This window comes from Conger conger, chromosome 7 (genome assembly GCF_963514075.1).
Source record: "Conger conger chromosome 7, fConCon1.1, whole genome shotgun sequence".
Classification (NCBI taxonomy): Eukaryota; Metazoa; Chordata; class Actinopteri; order Anguilliformes; family Congridae; genus Conger; species Conger conger.
The window spans coordinates 49432937-49450622 of record NC_083766.1 but is presented as its reverse complement, the minus strand read 5'-3'; the positions used below and the strand labels follow the sequence as shown (position 1 = coordinate 49450622).

Sequence of the window (17686 nt, the reverse complement as noted above, 5' to 3'; positions counted from 1 at the left end):
TGGAGTGCAGAAGCGATGCTGATTTTATCCACGCCACTGGCGGTACAGTGCCTCACACGGCGAACAGCCGGGAGAGACCGTCCCTTCAGCGGGTCACACCGGAACCGGCTCCTCTCACATGCCCGCGGGAAGGTCAGGGGTCAGCCCCAACACGGCCGACACGTGTTCCTCCTCACGGGACCGCCCGCGCTAACGGTGCTAACGCCCGTCAGTCTCCATGGACACAGGAGTGCCATCGCTTTACAGAGAGGCCAAGACTGAGGGGCGGGCTTTCAGCCCACACGTAGGGAACACCACAGGGGCTTAATGGGCCGATTGGTCAGAATTCAGAGCGTCAGAGCAACCACTGTGGAGCACTCTTAGAAGGGATGACTTCTGGGAATTGGGGAACGCCAGAAGTGAACATTCCTCACTCTGGCAAGACACCTCACCCCCCACCTCATCCTTTTCAAGGTTTAATTTAAAAAGAGCATCCTCAGAAACTGACAGGGAGCCTCTGAACCCGACTGCAGACAGCTGACAAGACCACTTGTGTTTTTTTTTTGTAGCCCAGCGCACCCCCTCCTTGGCCAAAATAGTCTGCTTTGCATCAAATGTTCACTAGGACTGCGTCTCGCTGTCCACTAAGCCTCACTCTCATTTGTTACAGGGCACAGTTCATAAACAATGTAAACAGAAGTATTTCATAATAATACAGTAAGATATTGGTGATGGTGGTGACCTGACTGCTTATCACAGGGAGTCATCGCACTACTCACAAATCTTATCTGGCAAACGGATAAACACAAAAGGTAACAGAAGACTAAAAAAAAAAAACTAAAAAAAAAATAAATTCAAGTTTACTTTTCTGAAGATGGCAAAGTATGATAATCGGTCATAAAAAAATATTTTTTACAATATCAATATCCCAGGGAAGGGGAGGAGATCAAAAGTGAACACACATCAAACAGAGATGAGAACGTCTGCCGTTACGGCAGGAAGACATTCAGGAAACCGTTTCAATCAACTCCAGGAGTCCAAAAAACTGAGACAATGGCAGCACGTCCCCGTCAGAAAACCTCCCAAAGCGCTCCAACGAGCCGTCATCCCCTCCAGGATGACATCACTCCCCCCCGCTCACTCAACTCATACGTTTTGTTCCACGCCGACACAATACCATAAAACACGATTGTTTTGAACTTAATTACGCTACATCAACTCAATGCACTTTTATTAGGCAATAAATGTTGCCCATTCCCTAATGGCAGCCGGTGATGAACGACACATTTTATTGCGTATTAATTTTTCGCAAATTTTATCGCCCGTGAAAATAAATAAATAAAATAAACCTGCGGCCGGCTGGCAGGCCGCATATCTTGAGCGGGAAGGTAAATATATCACCCCGGTAATTCTTCGTTTGCGCTGTTCTCCTGGAGCCGGCTAATTGGCCCCGGAGAAGAGCGATGCCCCGGCCCGGGGAAGGGGACGGGCAGGGCCGGGCCGAACCATCCGCACGGGCGGGGGGTGATTTATGGGTTGGGCTGAGGGCCGTGACACATTTACGCCGTGCTCCTGTGTGGGACGGAGCGAACAGAGCTGACCTTTTAGGGCGCTCTTAAAGATGGCGGGGCGACGGCCCCCGAAAAGCTGCTCGGGCGCGGAGCTGGGGGTTTAGGCTGGCTGGAGCGGAGAAGCACAGGGAACAAAAGGTGGGGTTGAGGCTGGGGGGGGGGGTTGGTCCCATCAGCCACAGGTTTCTATCCACAAGTAATTGCTGCCGCAGTCGGTCATTAAACGCCGTGATTAATATCTTGTGATGTGCGGGACTCCAGGGGATTGTTCCAGCCAAGATGCAGGATTGGAGTGCCTCACCCATCTTCTCTCTCTCTACCTCTCTCTCTACCTCTCTCTCTCTACTTCCGTCTGCGTGCGGGGCGCTAGGATAGCAGTTTTTCGGGAGTCTCCGTTACTAATTAATGAGCGTTTCCGGAGCGGGGAGAAGGGCCGCACTGGGCGGCGTTCACGCATGGCTACTCCCCGCGCGACGCACCGCGGCCCGGGGAGGATTCGCCGGAGAGAGGGGGCCTGGGAAACCGGGCACGGGGGCGGCGGAAGAGGAGAGGAAGAGAGGGAATAGGAGAGAGGAGATTACCGCAGCAAAATGGGAGATCCACTGCTGCGACACCGTGGAAACAATCGCTAACCGGTGTCGATTTGCCATTCGCGATTCGGTTTATTTCGCCGTGCCCAAAAACAGGTTGAATTAGAGCGCTATTTCTGAGGTTACGGTTATGTTCCACCGAAAATGCATCTTCCAGATCATTTCAGAGGTACATACTTCAGTTATCATGAGGTGCGGACTTGATAAATTCAGACAAAATATGTAAATTAGCTCATTTGCATACTTTATTCAAGATGGCGGAAATGATAAATTCAAACATTTTTGTAGTGATCTATAATCTGAATATATAATCTGAGCCAAAATATCGTTATAATTCTTTCAAATTCTAAATAAGACATGTTTGAAAATTGTATTGAGGATTTATTAATATATTATTTCTTTTCTTTTTTTCCCCAGTAACCAATATTAATCAAAACACTGCTGGATATGGAGTAAAGGTTTCCAGTAGTATTGTCCAAAATCAGGTTTTGAGAAAGACAGAAATGGTAATTATACTAATTTCACCATACACACGGCATAATCATTCAAAAGGTGGTATTATCCTGAAAGCTGAATAGTTGAGGAAGGATGATTTGCAGCAGTAAAGAGGTAAATTTGACAGAAAATTTGAGTTTCTCAGTGGAACAGAAACGTCACGGGTCGCACCGGGCTCCAGTTAAAGGAAATGCATGTTTTTACAGCCCTTTATTACTGCCCATGTTCCCTTTTTATGCAAACTCCCGAGGGAACAGCATTTACATGAACTCACAGTGCAATGTACATCGCTCACCTGGCCCCACCACCCAACTCAAAATGGCCAACTGACAGATGTGCGAGGGTGCTCTTTAAGGCACAGGAGGTACGGAGGACTGTCGAAGGGGCAGGGGGCACAGGAAACGAAAACCAGACGGGACAGGTTTCTCTGAAATACTGAAATCCATCTTCATCAAAAGGCGGAGGAAGCCAAACACCCAGAGGCCTTTAAAGGTCCCTTATTGTGGAAAATGACATTTCCCTAGCAATGTGGATTATGAAGGAGTTGTGGCTGCTATAGAAACACTGTAAAAGTATCAAAAACCCACAGTCCCCAAAGGAATCCACACAATCCGTATGAAGAAACTGTACATTTAAACAAGCCATATGGACTTCTGTAACTTTGTGACATCAGAACTATTCACTCATTTGCATGTCTACCTGCAGCACAACCCACTTTGTAGCCAGAACAAACCCAAGCGCTCGGGACAGAGGACGTCAGTTAGTTGCGGAGCTAGCCAGCCCATCGGAACAGAGCTTCGTTGACATTAATGAAATGACAGTCACTAAAATTTAGGCGCTGGCTCATGAGAGGTGCTGGAGAATGGACACGTAAAACTAGATAGAGATAGTTTTAGGAACTTAAATCCACACATGTTTTCTAATGGATATCAGGACCTAAAATAAAACCTTGAAAAGGTGTAAAATACGGAACCTTTAGAAAACCCTTCGTGAAAACGAAACCACTAATCCTTGCGACATCACCCAAAATTCTTCCCCAATCAGTTTTCATTTGTAAGGTCAGCCTAAAAAACAGAACTGCTCATTTTTCTATTTTTGCTACAAGTTCTGAACAAAAGTCGACACGCGCTCCACCCGTCAAACCTTTTAGTCATCCTTTGCGGTTTCACCGATGACTGCAGTTACTACGGCGGTCACAACCTATGACCGAGACGCACATGAGCGCTTTTTAATACGGCACGAAGCACCCTGCCGTCAAGTGACTCTCGCCGTAGAGCCATGTAACCGCGGGTTACCACAAGCAAACACCGTCGACCCCGTGCAGGCACCTGCCAGGCAGCAGTGGCCAAAAGCCTATTCGTTGGTTTACTTGTGGAAACGCAGACGCGGGGGGGGGGGGACCCGAGCCGGTCCGGATGACTGCGCGGTCGTGTCGGAGGGAAGGCGCACGACACCGCCACTCACTCGGCGTGACTGTCACGCACCCTCTTCCCTCCTGACAAAATTCCCGCGGGGCAATTTCACCCCCGTTTTCTCCCATTTTCCGTTCCGACAGACGGAGCCCGTCGACGTATTGCCTTCCCGAGGAAGCGGCGAAAATAGCGGGCGTAACGGGATCAAGTGGAGGAGAAATACTCTGGTTTTAATAGAAGAGCTGTTCTGAGATGCGATTCGACAACAGCGGCCAGGCATCGGGCGAAAATAACATGGCGGACGTCAAAACGGCATTCCGACGGACTTCTCAGAAGAAGCGCCTAAAAGAACCGCGTGTCCCATTCAAATTGGACGGATAGTTAACGTGACTTCAGAGTAATGTACCGCAGGCTAGCATCATCAATGAATCTGTTTTTAATTTTTAGTCTCCACACTGTTCAAAATATAGTGACAGTTGGCTGAAGCAGAATTGTACGGCCCAAGAAACAGGACATGGAGTTAGACAAAGACCCAATAAACCTGCATCACCAGTAATTACAGGATATGGCCAGTCCTAGGCCAAAAGATTATCAATTGTGAGAATGGCAAATTATGTCACACACACAACTGTACCTGCTGTACAACAAATTCTTACATTCACATAAACACAGACATATTTCAATATATTTCTAATAAAATGGCAAAGGGCATTTCTATTGCATGTATTCTGTTGCAGGTCTTTTCTGAACAAAAAATGTGGGTTCCTTCAGAAAGAATAAAAAAAACAAGTCTAGGCAGGTTTGTGAAGAAGATATTCAATACTTTTCAGTTTCGTTTCCAGCGCTACAATGCTAACTTAAGTGCCATGTTTGCTTAAGCATGTAGATTTCTGCCAAGCTAATGACCCTCTACAGCAGGACTCTTGTTTGCAAGGACCGTGCAAACAGCACTTGCGCTCCTTATGCAGGGAAGATGGCAGGTCACTGGGGATTTACACTGGAAGTATTCAGTTTCATCCAAACGCAGTTATACCCAGTACCAAAAACACCACGCCACAACCTGACAGCGTTTATAAAAAAAACACTCCTCATAGCGAGGCATGTGGCTGACTTCATAGGTCGCCTGACTCAAGGCACAGACGTAATTATAAAGACGTAATTTATGTGGGGGGGATGGGGATACTGTTACAAGACCCCCTTACATATTATATGACATGCCAAATAAACCTTCCTGCCCCTGAAATAATATAGCACGGTGACAAAAATAATTTCAGATATGGAAGATGGAGATTTCATGATGCGATTGATAAAGTGACCAGTAGTTTGATATTTTCACCTTAGAACTTAGAATTAGCCAGAAATGATCATGCAATGGCTCTTATTTAAAAAAAAAACATTCTTCCGTGGAGGCATGCACCCGTGCTCTCCGTTCTTCAACCACCCAATGTTCAGATTGACGTTACACGTGTTTATTCCCGTCTGAATAAAGTAAAAAAGGAAAGGCGGGAGCTCTCCTTTTAAAGAAATGGCTGATATGTGGGAACAGGTTTTCCCGTTGGCGACAGTGGGTTGAGTCGGGGCACAGGTGCTTGTTTTTAAATCGACCGAGAGCGACCGCTCTCACCAGCCGTCAACTGGTGACCCTTAGAGCCCTACACACGTATCTCCCAGCTATAGAGCGAGCAGGACGCACCTCCAAAAGCAGCCCGCCGCGAAGAGCTAAGAAACATCAACGCATCGAACAGCGTCCACAAGCGAGCGGGCCCAGGAACCGCATGACAGTGGAGTAACCCCGCGAGCTCTCTCTCTCTCTCTCTCTCTCTCTCTCTCTCTCTCTCTCGCTCTCGCTCTCGCTCTCGCTCTCGCTCTCTCTCTCTCTCCATTACGGTCTCCACCATCGTGCTTGAAGCAGGACTTTGTGTTCCCCGGCTCCACCGCCCGAGGGCTTCTCTGCGAAAGCTCGCTGATAAGAAACTCTCTTCCGCCGTCTAGCAAATACAAGACGCCTTTCATTTTGCCACAGAGCGCCTTTAATGGCGGGTTGGACGTGTGAAACTGAATTACTGCATGGCCAACACAAAGGGCTATATGTCGAGTGGCTATCTCCCCAATCTGGATGCACACAAATACGCTGTGACACCGACGTGCTAATGTAGCATTCAGCTTTCTTGGTGAAGTATGATGTTCCACAAGAAAAACAAAATGGGGGTGGGGGGATTGGGGTAGAATTAACTGGCTTTTGTTTTTTCTACAAATCCAATCAGGATACATCTCATCTGCAACGGACGACCAATTTCCACCTGCAAATGTCGAGAGAGAATATAAGTAATGTTGACAAAAAAAAAAAAAAAAAAAAAAAAACATGAACAACTGCTTGTTGTTCAATGCCTGAACAGGATTCACGTGTCAGCCGGGCTCGTGTTGCGCACGCGATGCTAACAGGTAGCCTAGCGAACGCCCAGGAGAGAGGAGGCTGGCAGCAGCTTAGCCAGCACCGACATCGCCGGGGACCGGCGGGGGGGGTGGCGGATTGGCGGGTGGAGGGGGAGAAATGAGGCAGAAACGAACCGCAGAGCAATTACCCTCCGAGACAGACTTCCATCCCTAATTTCTATGCAAAGATCAGACGTTCTTTGAGCGAAATGCACTCATTTATCTCCACACTCTGGGTGCCCCTGGATAGAGAGCGCAGCCCGGCTTTACAGACGATTTGCATGAGAATAAAGCCCACGGTCCACCGAGGGGGTACCGTTTAATTTAGCAATCGCGCTCGCCCGGCTGGAATCGCTTCCGTACGTGGCCGCGGGAAGATTGCGATTGCTTTTCTCGAGTGTTCGGTTAAGAACGGGGCGAGTCCCCGATGTCGGGGAAACAGACCGCCACCCTCCGCCTCCGCAACGCCTCCTTAGACCCCCACCTCCTCCCCCTCTCCCCAACCCCGAACCTCATCTCCCAACCCCGAGCCACCAGCGCCACCACCCCCTCTCTCCCTCACTGGGCTTTCCTTGACTGGTGATTAAGTGGCAGGCATTAAAACATCCCTCTGGTTCCCCACACTTTCTCCCCCCCCACCTCCCTCCGGAGAGAAGGGATTAGTGGCGCGCTGGTTTGCCGAAATGGCACTCACTCAAATTTAAAGACTTTCACACTGGCCACTAATCTGATGAGGGAGCCAACAGGCCCACAATGCAGCGCAGATCAGAGCCGCGCGGGGAGCCCTCACCGGCCCGTTTTTCCGCGCGCACACTCGCCACTTTCATTACATTACATTACATTACATTAAACTCGCCACTTTCTCATTTGGCTTTAAAGACGGGAGGGGGGAGAAGAAAAAAAAAAAAGAAGTGTGGTATTAAGAAAAAATAAACACTGGTTTTAGCTTGTTGCACAATACTGCTGGGCTCAAATTAAAATGCCAGCATGGGCCACGGGGTGCAGTGCATTTTGGGGGGAAAACCGGCACCGAGTGGAGCACTTTGGGGTGCAGGTCAGCGCATATCGGGGTGCGGAGCAGTGTCAGCTGACTTTCGGCAGAGCTCTGCCCTTCCTTTCTTCCCTCCTCTCGCTTCGTGGGGCTCGCCCGGGACGAATGACGGACAGCCGAGCCGACGAGCAGCGGCTGCCCCAGATTTCATTACCCGTTACTTCACCCAGTCTCCCCACTCCGGCTTCACCCACCTCTGTACAGGCAGGCCCACCCCAGGGAAATCTGCGCTGGACTGTGGGCGAGACGGGGGGTGTGGAAATATGGGCTATGTCTGCGAAGGAGCGACCGGTTCAGACCGGTTCAGACCTCACTGAGACCTCACGGTGTGACCGGTTCAGACCGGTTCAGACCTCACTGAGACCTCACGGTGTGACCGGTTCAGACCGGTTCAGACCTCACTGAGACCTCACGATGTGACCGGTTCAGACCTCACGGTGTTACCGGTTCAGACCTCACTGAGACCTCACGGTGTGACCGGTTCAGACCAGTTCAGACCTCACAGTGTGACCGGTTCAGACCGGTTCAGACCTCACAGTGTAACCGGTTCAGACCGGTTCAGACCTCACAGTGTGACCGGTTCAGACCGGTTCAGACCTCACGGTGTGACCGGTTCAGATCTCACTGAGACCGGATCAGATCTCACAGAGACAGGTTCAGATCTCACAGAGACAGGTTCAGATCTCACAGAGACAGGTTCAGATCTCACAGAGACCGGTTCAGATCTCACTGAGACCGGTTCAGATCTCGCTGAGACCGGTTCAGACCTCACTGAGACCGGTTCAGACCTCACTGAGACCGGTTCAGACCTCACTGAGACCGGTTCAGACCTCACTGAGACCGGTTCAGACCTCACCGAGACCTCAGGGTGTGACTGGTTAGGACCTCACTTAGCGGTCCTGCAGCAGCGACTTCCACCCGGCCGTGTCGGCGCTCGGCCACGATCCCCGTTCTAACAGGACACGAGCCCCCGCGGCCGGTGGATTGAACGCTGTCCCAGAGTCACAGCGGTGACCCTCTCTGGCACAACGTGGGCGGCATGCTGGCTGGCGCCCAACTCTGGAGCACCGGGGTCCAGGTTTTAGGGCTTCCTAAAAAAAAAAACGAGCTTGGCGGTTACATCAGAGCTCACACAGCCCGGGCTCCGCTCTGCCCACCGTCAGCCCTCGGTGTGAAGAGGAGAACCCAACCCTTCGGCAGGGAAACCCCTCCACTGCCCGGTCCATCAGCCGATTAAACAGAGCACTCCCCTGCCGGGACAAGTGGACCAGCAGAACTGCCTACACGGAAAAAGAGCAGGGATAAGCTCAGAAAGCACAGGACACACAGGCTGCCACGCTGAGCGTCAGCTCAGTAAGAGTATCTACACTTAGTCTGAGGGATTATTTGATTTAAGCCCTTTTATCCACACAAGAAAAGCAAAGTGATTCCACTCCAGAAGACACACCTATCATTAGAAGTGAGGATATCCAAAACGAATTCCAATTGAATATGAACGAAAAAACGAAATGTTTCCTGGATATGCCTGAGGGAGCCACGGAAACTTCCGGCTCCAGAAGTCAGGGGAGTCTCTTGTCCCCTGCTTATTTTGCACCGAGTTCTTCGAGCGCCTTCCCACAATGAAGTCTGCACTGAAGAAAAACCAAAGCAAAAGTAACGCTCTGCTCAACAGAACCACCCTGACCACTGCTGTGGCCATGAAAAAAAGGGCTGGTAGCCTGTAGGAACAGGGACAAATTGGCAGCCATTTCCCGGCCACTAGCGGCACCACTGCGGATAATGAAGGAGGGCCATGGACAGCGCCACGGGGCTCTGGAGCCTGCTCAGGAGAGGGCACGAATAAAGACAGGGGTCCGCCCCGAAATGAGAGGGGCCCCGACTTCATACGCTCGCCAGCTTTCCGCCTCACCGATCCCATCTCCGCCTCCGGCCCACCCCAACCCCAAGCCTGCCCGCACGGTGCTCCTGAGTTTCTCACCCACCTCCAACCACCCGCGCCCCCAACAAAGCATAACACCTACCCCCATGGCCATCGCTCCACACGCCCCAATCACGCCGGCCTCACTCCTCCCATCGAGGTGGTTAGCACACAAGGGGTTAAAGGAGCTCATTTCTCCTGCACTGCTTCTCAGCCACCTCCAATCACCCATGCCCTGCCAGAACACCCCGCTATCCTGACCCCAGTGCCCCCCCTGCCCTCCCCCCAAACCCCCAGCCTTCTCATTTGAACCCCTAGACCTCGTACGAGTCTCACATGCAGCGGAGCGCGGTGGTCTCGTACGGGGGGGTGACGGGGGGGGGGTGCGAGTCGCTGCGTCGTGCCGATAACAATCACGCACAAAGGAGGCGACGTTTAAATATAGAGCGTTTGTCTCATCGTCAGCACTTGCTCCGGGCAGCGGTGGCACACCTGCAAGCACCTGCAGAGTCGGGTCTACAGGGGTGGAGCTATTCGAGGCCTGCCCCAGGAGGGAGTCACGAAATCCGAGAGAGATTCTGTCTAATGACATTAACATCCAGGATAACACTTCCACAGACTCCACTGCCAACACACCGCCAGTACGCTCATCACACCTGCAGCTCTGGAAACAGAACAACATCCCGACTAATTACGATCCCTTTGAACACCGCCTAAAAACGAAAAGGGACCTTTCAGACATGCTTTTACACGTCCCAACAAAGCGAATACCCCTTTTTTCCCCCCGCAAATAATGTAGAACATAAACAGGCTGCCACCAGAATTTTTACAACACCGCCTAGCTCCAAAGTGAGTGCATAAAAAACTGTCACTGCCTTTTACAGCATGTGAAGATACTAACAAACAAACTTTCGGCAAAACAGCAAGACATGAACCAGAAAAAACAAAGTGCGAAAAACAGCCCAAAAAGACAAAAACGAGAGAGTTGCCAAGCGCCCCACTGGGACCTTCCCGTTCTTCTTCCCCTCTCCCTCGGCTCTTACCTGCGAGTTCGTGGTGGATGAGCTCGGCGAAGTTGGGGTCGTCGCCCCACCAGAAGAGCCAGAGCTCACGGCGGCCGGGCGTCTGGTGCCGCCGCCACACGCTCAGCACGTCCGACTTCAGGCAGCGGCTGAAGCTGCACAGGATGGGGTCCTCCTCCGTCACCGGGAAGAGGATGGGGGCGGAGGTGGGGCCCTGCCACACGTAGCGCTTCCATTTTATCCCAGTCAGGTCAGCCTGAGGGAGGGAGGGAGAGAGAGAGAGAGAGAGAGAGAGAGAATCAGCTCTGCTTCAGGAGCAACCCAGCACCTGTAAACAAACACCCCGGCTAAGCTGCGTTTAAAAAGTAGGCATTAATCCTCTTTAACAGATAGCTTTTGCAAAGGAACGCATACGACGACCTGGGCGGGTGCGCTGGCTACCGAGGCATCTTATTTGTATGAAAACGGAGGCACCGGAGCTCAACTTTCAGTCTCGCGCAAAACCGGCTCCATGCTGAATTTACAGCGAGCGGGGTCTTGACTGTCTTAATCCGTTTTAATGAGGAGCCCGTCAGGAGCTGGGTGTTTTTTTTTTTCCTGTGAAACGCAGTCTGGCCTTTATGGAGGGAACAAAACGAAGGCGTCAGTAAATCACAAGCGCCGTTTAAGCGCTGAACCTGGAAGGTTTCGCTACGGTGCCGCAACGAAACGTAGTGGAAGTCAACCTCTTATCACAGGGCAAAGGAACCAAGGTGGTTGGACCTTAAGGAATGGTCGGGTAAGAGCAGAAGTGCTTCATTTCAATGGAATTCCACTTTCTGTTGACATTTTTTTCCCCACTCAGGGTCTCCTCTGGCATTCCACTCTAGCACAACAAGAGAATTGTTCCAGGTCAGATGCTGTTCCTCTGCAGGCAGGCAAATCCATTCAAATCCAGCTGAAACCTAAATCAAGCTAAGTGGTACAAGTGCAGGCCTAAATAATCCCAGTCATCCAGCAGCAGTCACCTTAGAAGCACCGCGGATTAGCCCTGAGATACGAGGCGAAAGGATTCTCGGACTGTCAAACTAGTGCAGAAGTGTCAACCTTGAATAATACCAACACAACATCATAACAAGCCATTTTCTCTACTCTAGAGTCCCATTTTCAGGTTGTGTTGCTCAATCCAAACAAATGTATTTACAGTGGTGCGATTAAAGTACATCTCATGATCTGAACAATAATTTTACCACAAAATAGAGAAAACCAAAAGTGTAAAGTCCACAGTCTCCAGGTATTAGAATGTGGACTTCATAAAGCTATTCAAAATACTTTAGGGTGTGAGGATGAAAACTAGCCTGTGAGCGTAAGCTGTATATTAAAATGTGCATGTATATGCATGCAGACACCCACGCATCAGAGTCCTGATCAAATCCGCCATTTGACTCGACGATGACTTGCCACTTGTCATAAGCACATTCTTCTGGTCAACCATAACACAACACGTACATCATGAAAATTTTCCATGTCTTTCAGATAAGACTGTTTCAGAACAAAGGATATACCATCACTTGCAAAATCATGGTTGACAAAATAAAGTTTTATTCATACATTCATTTTCAAAGAATTATCTTATCTTGGAATCTGATGTCTTCTAGCTGGCTTCCCACTGCAATAGGGTGACATTCCTATGCACATAATCTTCTACTTGCGGGGTTGTTATATCGCAGACTGTAATAGCAAAATAACTTAAGTTCTGAGGAACTGATTTTTTTAACCCTTTTTTCTCTCAAATAAATTCTGTTGCGTGTTTTTCTTCTTTTTTTTCCTTTTTAAAAAAAATCCAATGCATGGATAGTTCCGCGCATTTGTCACATTATGATACATCTTTCAAAAACTATCAAAATGCCAATACACCATGATAACATTAAGACAACCAATTCAAAAACAAAACTGAAAGCCAACTTGCACACAATGGTGTAAAAGCAGGAGTACAACAGGATTGTACACTGGGAACAAATGCATCGGAACAAACTGAAAGTCCAACACACAGAGGCTGAAGAAATACTCAAAGGCCACCCCCCGGCCAAAAAGGCAGTGCTGGCTTCAACTCTGCACCCACTGCTTTTCACAAGCACACAGTTCAGAGGGACTCTCAGGACAAGAGACTTTACATCATTAGATCCAAACATTTCCCCTCGCGGAGTGGCTTTTCCGCCCACCCAGGAGACCACAGGCACATTTTTCTGACTCCGGAACAAAAGGTCTCGCCGCGGACTCATTAAAGCGGAGCCGAAATGTCGAATTTCAGCCTTGCGCCCCACTGCCGGCTTTCAAAACATAACGTCTTAATTCGAGGTGGGGGTACGTGGCGTCACCTGCCATTAGCGAGCAGCATCTGCGAGGGTGCCAAAAAGCAGTCGAGCCGAGACACCAGATAACCTGCAATTACAGCAGAGTGTCATTGGCCGCTTATCAAATGATCAGCGCAACACCACCAAAGTTTGGACTCCTTTCCATGCAGAGCAGCCACACCGCATTTGAGGAGTAAAAATAATGTGAGCTCCACAAAAACATGTTAAATGTTATTAGCAAAACACTGAATCCTCACCTAATGCCATAATGCCGTTATGCAGATAGCCAGGGGTGAGATTACAACAAATGCACACAACCCTCCATCAGTGACCAAGCGAAAACCACTTTCTGCCAGGTCCTTTTTTTCTCACCCTTTTAAACATAAAATCACCATCCTCGAAAGGCAGAGGGAGATTGTTTTTTCTCTGCACGGTTTATGAATTTCATGCTCGTCTCAGAAAGCAGTCACTTCAAAATAAATCTTGGCACGTCTCTACGGCGAGGTTAGAAACCTGCAAATCTTCTTCCTGCTAAGGCAAGGCTGATACAGGGAGCACAGAGGGGGAGAAACAGTAACAAAACAATCACAATATTGAGTAAAGTCTTAAATTGTGGGCCGTGAACTCCAGTAACTACCAGGCACCCACATAAACTACAGCTTTTTTTGGGGGGGGTGGGGGGGGGGGGAGGGGGGTGTCTGGAGGGTAAATACATTCTGCTTTCACACCCAGTTAACCTAATCTGGATACACTCGCATTTTACAGGCCTCTCCTCAGCTGTTCGCAAACACTTTCGCAACTCTAGTCTCCTGTCCCATTAAAACATCGAAAACCAACAGCTGCCATTTCCAGAGATTCTGAAACAGCAGGTGTAGTTCTCAAATCATCTAGGCCACGCCACCACCAACCCCCCCTTCCCCCCCCCCCCCCCCCCCACATATACACACAAAAATACTGCCAGGAGCAGTCAAGATATCAGACTAGAAACAACATTTTTTGCTGTTTGAATTTGAATGAAAGAAAATGCACAATTAACACACATTGTATTGCAATTCTGCAACAAAAAAACCCTATGCTCACTTCTACAGCTGCCCATACAGCTATCTGGTAAACCACAGCCAAACCAGAACAGCAGCCGTACAGTGAGCAAGTTTGCAGTAGTTTCCTACATGCAGAAAACACGTTGCTGAGTTGGTAGTTAAGATTTCTGGAAACCAGGTGGGTGTGACAGGAACTACCATTGCCAATTTAAAGGGAAGAAAACCCTGTGTTAAAACGTTACTAAATTAAAATGCATTTAGGCCTATCTATTATGGTTATATACAGTAAATAATGTATATTCACAAGACAACACTTAAAACCTTCCCAGACAATGAATTCTTGAACCAAGTAACAACAAACATTTGCTTAAAATACCACCAGCACCTCACAACGGCAGTATACTTGCCCCCAACACAAACCAGCTCAGGTTTCTGAAAGCGTACTCTTTTCAGCAATATTTGTACTATCGTGACAACTAAATACCAGTGTTTAATCATTCATAATCTCACCGTCCTGACGTGACTCGTGCACTTGGCGTCTAGTTAAAAGGCATCAGGGGAAGTCTCCGCCAGTATCAAAATGTCGTCCCTGCTAAGAACCCATAACGTTAGTTTAATACAATAAGTTGCGTTCCAGTCTTGCCGTAGGAATCGAAAGAAATATTGTTAGCATTACAAAATCATCTTTATTTTGTTCAGCCTTCCAGCTCCTTAAACAGCAGGCAAACACTGTTTTCATTATTCTCTAAATATAAATGGCCCTCAATGCAGCGTTCCGTGTTAGAAAATAAAAAGTTATCTATAATTGCAACTCAATCGATATCAAAAGTTGTTATCAAATACTGCCTGGGTAGTGATGCACGCGTTGTCACCCACAATTACGGTGTGAAGCTTAGTTTGGTAGCGGTTGGACCATTTGCCTGATTACGGAAGCCATGTCATTAAATATTGAGGTTCCTTCGGTAATTCCCATGCAGACTTGGTCTTGCACACATGCATAAAACTCCAAAATACAAGACAAATCTAACCCAAAGCCAGCCCACAAGTTTACACTGCGAGAACAGTGCATTAAAACATGAGTCCAGAAAGAGTTCACTGCAATACCCTGGAGAAACTTCCTGCACACAAGTATATACTTAGCTTGCTAGCAACATCCATTTTCATGCAACTCACCTGACTAACGGCCAACAGCCGAGTTAATTATATCTCCTTGCAACCAAGCAAGTTTGGATAACCCCTGAATCAGACAATAGCCACATTTTAGTTTTAAATAAACTTCAGAAATGTATGCAAAACAGAAATGAACTTTTAGCCAGCTAGCTATCCAAAAGTCACATTGCTAGGAAGTTCGACAGGTTTGTTTATTAAAGTAAGTAAGCAAATGTCAAGCATGGCAACTGTCGACAGTACGCTGTAGTCATTATTTCCAGTGTCTAAAACAGCCTCTTGCCAGAAACTTTTTAAAGGGAGGAACTGTTGTAAACAACGTAAAATGCCTAGCTGGCTAGTTATCAAGCCATAACGCTCACCAGCTCGAATAACTTAGCAAGGAAGCTAAACCAGTAGACAATCAGCGAGGGATATCACAGAAATGAAACCAAAACAACTTCGCTTAGCGACTAATAAGTGACTATTGCACCATTTTAAATCCTCCTTCATATCATTATCCACAGCAATCATCACAACGCTGACTAATTTTGAAACAAGCAGTTCTGTCAACAGACAAGACATCTCAAATTGTAACGTTAGCTAGTTGGCCAACGTTAGCAAGCTAGCTAAATAAAATGATGAGCATTTATCAGGTTGTTAACGTTAAATATAAGTTAACGAATGACAAATGTTACGTTAGCAGTTAACACTAACATTAGCTGGCTAACTAACAGAGTACATCCAGCCATCCAGCTAACGTTAACAGTATTGCATAAGCGAAATAACGCTAGCCTCCTAGCTATGTTATAGCTAGAACATTTTAAACGCGCTTCCTAACAGCGTGAACAAGTTGCGTGCATGTTAATTTCAGAAGCATCAGATGAAAAATAAACTTTAGCTTGTGAGCTAACTTGCTACATTCTGAATTTGTATTAAATGTTGATCAACACACGCAGTTTAACTTGTCAAATAATAACAAACAAAAACACAAGCCAGTCTTCAAGAAAAACACGTGCACCGTTATTAATACATATTCTTAATTTTTAATCTTGCACAACTTCGCAGTATGGAAATAAATGATGGATTGATGAGTGATGTTTGAATTGCAGTGCTCGACAGGCCTATAAGCCTGCTCTGCCCTGCTGTAGCTAACGTTAGCTCTTTTCAGCTAGCTAGTTAAAAATGGCTGCTTTTCCTTTAGTTTTAAATCTCTTACCAGACAGAATAGATTGGAATGGCAATCCTCCAGGCTGGCCCCGTTCGGTACAAAACAAGAACTCATCCTTTCACTGCGAGATCGAACACTCCATCATTTCAGTTCCCAATAAAGAAAGAACGATTTTCAAAAATATTTTCTAAGATGTATATAGCCTGCTAGCTAAGCTACAACGAGAATATTTTTTAAACAATCGGTTGGGGAATGTAATTCAACAACCCCTTCGATTCTTCTCGTCCGCCACAAATATCAGCTTTTAGATTAAAAGCATCCAACCACCGGCGTCGACTATGCTAAAATACTTCTATAAGTTAAGTTAATTTTTAAAAGAGGCGAAAATGATCTTAAAACAAAAAGAAAGGGAGAGCAAAGAAGCAACTCTCCCCCTCCCCCTTTGCTTAAAACGGTCTTTGCTTAAAATCGTCCCCCTATTGCTCCATCACCACCAAATTTGATTTAAAAATGAAAAACATCTTGTAAAAAACCGATCGAAAGCTGGTGTTGGTCTATATTTTTTCGGTCATTTTAACCATTATTTCGGTCTCTGTTCCTCCTGGTTTCCATTTGAATTCATGGATTCCTTTCTTTAATGGCGGCCACAGGGACAACTCTGCCTCCCGGAGCCTATTGGCTCGTTCGTGGTCATGAGGGGTGTAATAATACTGTAACTGATGGGTATTGCCGCTAGGCGAGAGCAAGTGGCGCTACTGAGCAAGCAGATTTTGTTACTAATGATCAAACCTTTAAACCTGTCGACTTTCACAGTGCACCATCTAGCGCATTTACAAAGAAATGCGCGAAAATGTATTTATGTAAGTAAAGAATCCATCTCTTTGCAGCAACAGTAAAACGGAATTAAGAGAGGAAAATAGAACGGTGTATTGCACGTGGACAGGGGATATTTATTTGTGGATGGCCACGACTGTCACGTTAGGTAATTGCTGTCAACATGTTTGGGTTATCAATGTGATAGATAATACCGTCTTTCTTATGTTCCGAGCCCATATTACATCGATCTCTTTTTGACCACGTTTCCAAAATAACCATTTGTACGCTCATATACTTATGTTCCTGTGGATTTGAAACACACGTTTGTTATATATAACTCCAAAATAATATCTCACATTTAACCTGCCGAGATGTTATTTTATCTTTCATTTTATACTAGAATGAAATAAAAGGGTCAAGATATCAACATTTTGCTCTGTCACATTGGAGAATACATTGAGCATTGCCCTAGACTTCCACTTTCAAATAGTTAGACACATAATTACCAGTTCATTCAGTTATCTCACACATGCATATTTTATGCAACAGATTACAAAAATGATTAGATATAATCTCTTAATTAAATCTATTTGGTCCACCATGAAATATGTTAAAGCTGCTTTACAAAGGTGTTTTTATTTAATGAATCAAATTTCAAAATTGGTAGTTCACTTTGAAGAAAATGAATACATAAAATCAACTGATTCTT

General features: G+C 47.1%; 1 protein-coding gene across 3 annotated transcripts in view; it reads right to left on the bottom strand.

The window, feature by feature from the left end:
* Nucleotides 1-16824, bottom strand: part of med13a (mediator complex subunit 13a) — an 86055-nt gene extending 69231 nt beyond the window's left edge. Inside the window, exons 1-3 of one of the 3 annotated variants that reach the window (XM_061247662.1) lie at nucleotides 14355-14408; nucleotides 13177-13346; nucleotides 10493-10727 (exon numbers count right to left, since the gene is read on the bottom strand). In XM_061247662.1, coding sequence (XP_061103646.1) covers nucleotides 10493-10727; nucleotides 13177-13188 — 247 coding nt within the window. In that variant the 5' untranslated portion in view covers nucleotides 13189-13346; nucleotides 14355-14408. Of the gene's footprint in view, nucleotides 1-10492; nucleotides 10728-13176; nucleotides 13399-14354; nucleotides 14409-16209 lie in introns of those variants that run through there. The other 2 variants (XM_061247660.1, XM_061247661.1) reach the window with 2 other exon arrangements.
* Between the last annotated feature and the right edge of the window lie 862 nt (nucleotides 16825-17686).